Source organism: Brachypodium distachyon, chromosome 3, assembly GCF_000005505.3.
Source record: "Brachypodium distachyon strain Bd21 chromosome 3, Brachypodium_distachyon_v3.0, whole genome shotgun sequence".
NCBI lineage: Eukaryota > Viridiplantae > Streptophyta > Magnoliopsida > Poales > Poaceae > Brachypodium > Brachypodium distachyon.
Window position 1 is genome coordinate 59,468,364 of NC_016133.3, and position 6,668 is coordinate 59,475,031.

The following is a 6,668-nucleotide window of genomic DNA, read 5'->3' on the forward strand; positions in this document are numbered from 1 at the left end:
AGCGATGCAAACATTTATAGCTTACCATGACCTTTTATTATGAGTAGTGCATTTGTCTTATCTTCGTATTCCTATGCTCGGAATGATTTTTTTTACACGTGCTTGGAGCGATCTTGGTAGACTCGTACCATGACTTGGTTTAAGAACCACATGGAACAACCACCCACCCGCCCTAATATCATCGTTCTCTTTTCTCTTTTTTATCCTCTTTGTGTCTTAAAACTCTCGCCAGGATTTCATCTATATACCTATACCTAATATTAAAGAGGTAAAATTTCTTTCCACTAATTTTTTTCGTCCGGCCCTTAGCTAACTTTGTGAATGCGGAGACCGTCCTAGACACATCTACACCCCTACTATTTTAGACGCCTAGGCTTCTTGCCTAGAATAGCCTAAATAGGAATCCTACTCGAAATAGAATTAAAAAAGGAAATAAAAGTAGAAAGTAAGCAAATACGTATAAATTAGACAAAGCTATTTTTTATGATCACGGGAATTGATTTTCGTCATTGCACGCATCAGCTCATGGTTCAACTTTTGCGGCCAGTTCGACGCCTGTAAATTAAGAGCAAAAAAGAAATCTTCATCTTCTGTTGTCCGTCTAATTCGACTCCGACGATTTTCCCTTTTGCATTTTTCTGAGGCTACATGGACGAATTTTCTGAGCGTTAACTTATGTCGTCCTTTTTTTATCAGGGCAGAATCCTGAATGGACTCACGTCCGATTTACTCTCACAAGGCCATTTTTCCGATGGAACTCATGTTCATTTTACTCTCTCGTTGTTGTTTTCCATCGAGGCCGATTTTTTATTTTGTTCCTTACGGTCATACATGCCAATTTTTAAGCTTTGTTTTTCACGATTTTTTGACCGTTCCAACAAAAATAATAAGTGTCAAAAACAAAGACCTTGACTCTTTCCTAAGAAGCAAAGATTCCTACCACTAAGTTAGTGATATATTTTTATTAGGAATAAAACTTCTCATAGTGAAATTTGGTTCAGTCGATGGTCCAACTTATCAACAGCGAGTTAAGGTCTTACAATATTTGTTGTCCAATTAATCCAGCGTAATATCCAAAATAGCCAACTTATCAAACAGCGAGTTAAGGTCTTTCACTACGAGAATTTCTTGACACATCGATAGATAGCTAACTTGATACAAGTTACAACAACTCGCTTCGGGTTTTCTGGGCCCGGGCAGCCGTCCGCTCGGCCCCCTCCAGGACCGGGCCTGAGAGTAAACCCAGCACCTGGGACACGGATTTGTGACACGGCCCTCGGATAACCTAACCTGGAGGGGAGACGAGACCATTTGCTTGAGCAACCCGACCCGCCTCCTGCGACGCTGTGAACGCCGCCGGCCGCCGGGCTCGCCGGAGGCTGCGCCTCGTCTCCCGCCCGTTGACGTCCGCGCTCCGCCCTCCCACGTCCAGCCGTCCAGGTAGCCTACGGCTTTGGTCTTCCCTCTTGTCTGTTCCCTCTTCCCTCTTCTGTCTTCTCTTCTCCAAATCTGCCTTCTGGCTTTTGTTGTCTTCTCTTTTGCCTGCGCGTCCAGGTTGCAGGCAACGAGATAATGGGGGCAGGATCACGAGTGAAAAAGGAATAATTGGCATGATTAGCCCGTGGGCTCTCCTCCTTCTATTTATACATGTGGTATACATGGTTAATGTAATTACCATATCTAACCTACCAAAGTTAGCCCGTAATATTCTCAAAATCGTGCCTCTGATTACGGGTCAAATGGGGCAGTATTTTCTCTTACCAATTTCATTTTCTTAATTATTTATATTTATATATATATTCGCCGTGTCCCCGTATGACTGTTTTTGAAAAATGCCGTGTCCCCGTACGTGTGTCGCCGTGTCCGTGTCGCCGTATCGGTGCAACGTAGCCTAGCACCTCTTCACTTCGGGTCTTGTGCTCTGCAGTTCGTTCGTCTTGCGTGGTTCTTGGGTGCTAGGGAAGTCCAGCATCGCTGGCCTCTCCGCGCTCTCCGCCGCCATGGCATGCCACCCCTTCGTTCTGACATTCGCCTTGTTTCTTTCTCTGTCCACCAGGTGCCTGCCCAAGATTTTAGGTGCCCAAGGTGATTTGATCTGAATTTGGGCCAATCGCATGCAAGTTTGATTCCGCCCTGGTGTGGTGGTGAAGAGATGGGTAAGAAGAAGCGGCAACAACAGAAGCGCACCAACGAGAATGTGACCGGCGGGCAGCAGCCAAAGGAGGCGGCTGTGCCTGCGAAGAGGGCCACCAACAAGAATGTGACCGGGCAGCAGCAGCCAAATGATCCTGCACCCCAGGGGCACACAGCGAAGAACAAGAACAACAATGAGGAAGAGGTGCCAGGCACCAGCACCCAGAGGAAGCCCACAGATCCAAATCTAGAGGTGACAGAGGCGCCCAAGGAAGAGGTGTGCCCACTCACATTATCAACCACAAACCCATTCTCCGAATTCTCCTTTGGCGCAACAACCAAGGCAGCGCCCAAGAACGAGACGCCCCCACCCATATTCGGCATCCCTTACTTTGTTCCCCAAACCACAACCCCAGAGCCACTCGAATTCTCCTTTGGAGCAACAGCCACTGTTGAAAAGAAGAACAGCAACCAGGGGAAGGAGGACACGGTGGAGAAGTCTCCAACCGCCGGCCACCCCACTCGCTCCTCCATGGGTCGTGCTCCCGGCGCGCAGGAGAAGCCGCCCGCCTCCTCGATCCGTGGCTAGCCGCCCGCGTCGTTTGCGGGGCTTGGCTTTGTGTTCCATCGCCTGGGTCGACATGAAGGTATGTTCAAACCCTAATCATGCTGATTGATGCCTGATGGATTATTGCAAGGGGGGGATTTCACGCATCGAGGGTTCCTAGTTATGCAATACTAATCCCATGAGACAAATACTTGCTGATTTAACTCAATAGTACTAGTAATCTTACGAGACAGAGAAAACGAACACCCAACTTCAACTTGCTGATTTACTTAATATAATTGTAGTCATTTTGTCGGAGAAAATATGCAGTATAAAATTACAAGTTGTCAAGTGTGAACTTGCGACAGATGGGTCATCGTCAATCCCCTTTCGTCTCAGGATTTGTCCGTCATGTAGTCATTGTCGTTACAGCTGCTCCCCTGTAGTCAGGAAAAGTAATCTGTTTGCTCTGTCAAGGCATGCAGTGATACCGGCAGGCTTGATTTCATATTATTGATAAAAGATCTAATCTAAAATAACTCCCCCTTTATTATGGCACCCTTCAAAGTTACTTTTGGTTGGGCAACTCATTCTGATCAGGAAGTTAGTCAGTCTTAGTCTCCTAATTCTGGTCTCCAAGCACTAATCGGCACAGACACAACCAGAGTGGCCAACTGTTTACATCAGTAGATCAAAGAAGCTTCTCTTTTGCAATGCCTGTTTCCACGTAGTTTCATGTCAATTAATGCCAAATTGCCAAGTCAGAAAGCCGAGCATTGTGTGTGAACAAATGCACCGCGTGCTGGACTACTTTGAATTGTCACTAACTCGTGAATGAGACTGCTTTGGTTAGATTAGGCCCCAGTCCCCGGCCGGCACTACACTACGACCTATCGTTGGTTCGATCACGACATTCCGTCACCCAAGACAAAAGACTCACAGGACAGGCATGCTCAGTGCACACAGCCCTCTTATCAGTTTCCTCTATTTTAGCAAAAAATAAGCATCTCTTCTTCTAGCCTTCACCACATCCGCATCTGCTTGTAGAGAGCGAGAACAAGAGGTCAAGCAATGGAAGTAGTGGCAGGGGCGATGGGGCCCCTCCTCAGCAAGCTCGGCGAGCTTCTTCTCAATGAATTTAACTTGGGAGAAACGCGTGAGGAAAAGCGTCAAATCTCTTGAGACGGAGCTCGTCCTCATGCATGCCACCCTCCTAGGTAGGTGAGGTGCCACCTGACCAACTTGACATGAACGTTAGGGTATGGGCGGGCAAGGTGCAGGACCTCTCCTACGACATGGAGGACATTGTCAACACCTTCATGGTGCAAGTGGAGAATGGACATGAGAACGAGCAGCTGACAAACATGAAAAACCGAGCGAAGAAGTTGCTTAAGAAAACTATCAAATTGTTCAACAAGGGTAAGGCGCTTCATCAGATCTCTGTGGCCATCCAAGAAGCTCAGGACCTCACCAAGGAGTTGTCCGATCTGCGTAAAAGGTACAAGCTTATGATACATAGCAACAACACCGGTGCTGCCAACACCGGTGCTAACATCGACCCTCGCCTGTTGGATATGTACAAAGATGTAACTGAGCTTATTGGCATCGAAAAGGAAAGGGACGAACTAATCCAAAGCTTGACAGAGGATGGTTACAAGTCCAAGCAGAACTTGAAGACAATCTCTATCGTTGGGTTTGGTGGACTGGGAAAAACAACTCTTGCAAAAGCAGTGTACAATAAGATTAAAGTGGAATTTGATTGTGGGGCATTTGTTTCAGTGTCTCGAACTCCTGACGTGAAGAGAATTTTGAAGGATATTCTCTATGATCTTGACAAGGACAAGTTTCAAAACATACATAGCACAACAAGGGGTGAAAATCTGCTCATTGACGAACTCCGTGAATTTCTTGAAGACAAGAGGTACATATTGAAAGAATCCTATCTTTCTCTCTCAACTATGGATCATGTATTTGTAAAAAGAGAAGTCATTTTGTGCATGCTTGTGCATTCATCTTCTTAATTTGCATCCTGTTTGGTATATATTTCTAGAGTTTGCTTTAGTCTGCTTTCAGTTGGATACCTCATTATTTGCTTTCATTTTGCCCCTTAGAAAGCATATCTTGATTGACTTGCCAACTAACACCGCCAAAAATTGATACAGGTATCTCATCATGATTGATGACATATGGGATGTGAAAACATGGGGGATAATCAAGTGTGCTTTATGTGGAAACAGTCTTGGCAGTCGAATAATCACAACAACACACAATGTCAATGTTTCTGAAGCATGTCACTCTTCTGGTGACGACATTATTCATAGGATGAAACCTCTTTCCACGGAAGAATCACAAAGGCTCTTTTATAGAAGAATATTTCCTAGTCATCATTACTGTAGCTAGTCTCTTGTCTAGTAATCAGAACAGGATGTCAAAGGATCACTGGTGCCATGTGCTCAAGTCTATTTGGCGTGGAATTACAGAAGATGCTATTGTGGGCTATTATGATCTACCTTCTCATCTTAAGACTTGTTTATTATATTTAAGTATATTTCCAGAAGACTATAAGATTGAGAGACATAGATTGATTTGGAGGTGGATAGCTGAAGGTTTTATCCATCATGGAAAACAAGGAAAGGGACTATTTGAGGTTGGTGAAAGTTACTTTAATGAGCTTGTAAACAGAAGCATGATCCAGCCTGCAGATATGAACTACGAAGGCAAGGCATATTTTTGCCGTGTGCATGATCTGGTTCTTGATCTCATATGTTCATTGTCACGTGAAGAAAACTTTGTTGCTATATGGGATGCCAATGGGCAAAGCATACATGAATCACAAAGCAATTTCCGTAGGCTGTCCCTTCAAAACATTAGCATGGCAGAGCTCGGCACCCCTCAGCTTGGTACCATGAACATGTCACAAGTGAGGTCTTTTTCCCTCTTTATGGTTGACATTAACCCGATGCCATCTCTTTCTTGCTTTCAAGTTTTACGAGTACTAGATTTAGAAGGCTGCCATTCTGTCAGAAGAAAAGATAAGATTTATCTTAGGCATCTTGGGAGTGTACTACACCTGAAGTACCTAGGACTAAATAGAACCCATGTCAGTGAACTTCCCATAGAAATAGGAAATTTGCAAATTTTACAGACACTTGACATCAGACGTACATATGTGCGTGAGCTACCCTCGAGTGTTTTTCAACTAAGAAAGTTGATGCGGCTATGTATCAATAGTGAGATAAAGTTGCCAGCAGCCAGCTTAGGGAACCTGGTCTCCCTACAAGAGTTGAGTACTCTCAATGTGGACAATTTTTCTGGCGAGGAATTAAAAGAGTTGGGCAGTCTGACAGAGTTGAGGTTCCTTATGATTTGCTTTTCCTGCAAAATGGATGAGAACCAGGATAAAGCTTTGGCGGAGTCCATAAATAAATGCAAAAATTGCAAAGTCTAGAGTTTTTTGGTGTTGGATGCACCAAATTCATTCCGGTAAGAAGGGTTCCACGTCCAACACTCCATCGTTTTGATGAAGATTTGCTCTCTGCTATGCCAAGTTCATCACTTCCATTCCTATCCTATGTACATATAAGTGTGGATCAAGTACGAGGAGATCACATTGTGACCCTTGGGATGCTGCCTGTACTTCGTTTTCTTTACCTGGATGCTCGTAGATCCAAGAAAGAGCTGGCAGAACTGGAAAGAGGGTTTGTGCTCTCAGCTGATGGTGCATTTCCGTGTGTGACAGAGTGCACTTTCTTGGGTTTTCAGACATTTCCATGCATGTTCCCACAAGGGACTATGCCAATGCTTCGATCCTTTCATTTCAGTTTCCTGGCACGTCAAATCTTCAGCCATCACTTCGAACTGAGCATGAGTCACCTCCCTTTGATCCAGCAAGTCACGGCTGATGTTTGGTGTCATGGAGCCAATGCTGGGGAGGTGAAGTTTGCAGAGACTGAGTTCAGGCGTGCAGCGGCTGACCATCCTAACCTTC

General features: G+C 45.0%; 1 protein-coding gene and 1 pseudogene across 6 annotated transcripts; both read left to right on the forward strand.

The window, feature by feature from the left end:
* The first annotated feature begins 1,302 nt into the window (after positions 1-1,302).
* On the forward strand, positions 1,303-4,597 carry LOC112268540. 6 transcript variants are annotated; one of them, XM_024461042.1, is made up of 3 exons: positions 1,303-1,440; positions 2,057-2,780; positions 3,049-3,279. In XM_024461042.1, exon 2 carries the CDS (start codon positions 2,153-2,155, stop codon positions 2,720-2,722), a length of 570 nt encoding a protein of 189 aa, XP_024316810.1. In that variant the 5' UTR covers positions 1,303-1,440; positions 2,057-2,152; the 3' UTR covers positions 2,723-2,780; positions 3,049-3,279. The 6 variants fall into 6 exon arrangements, with proteins under 6 accessions (XP_024316810.1, XP_024316809.1, XP_024316812.1 ...); XM_024461041.1 differs by lacking the exon at positions 1,303-1,440 and adding an exon at positions 1,827-1,911; XM_024461044.1 differs by lacking the exons at positions 1,303-1,440; positions 3,049-3,279 and adding an exon at positions 3,539-3,673 and having other exon boundaries at positions 1,827-2,780.
* LOC100839404 lies at positions 3,480-5,545 on the forward strand (annotated as a pseudogene).
* Positions 5,546-6,668: the final 1,123 nt, after the last annotated feature.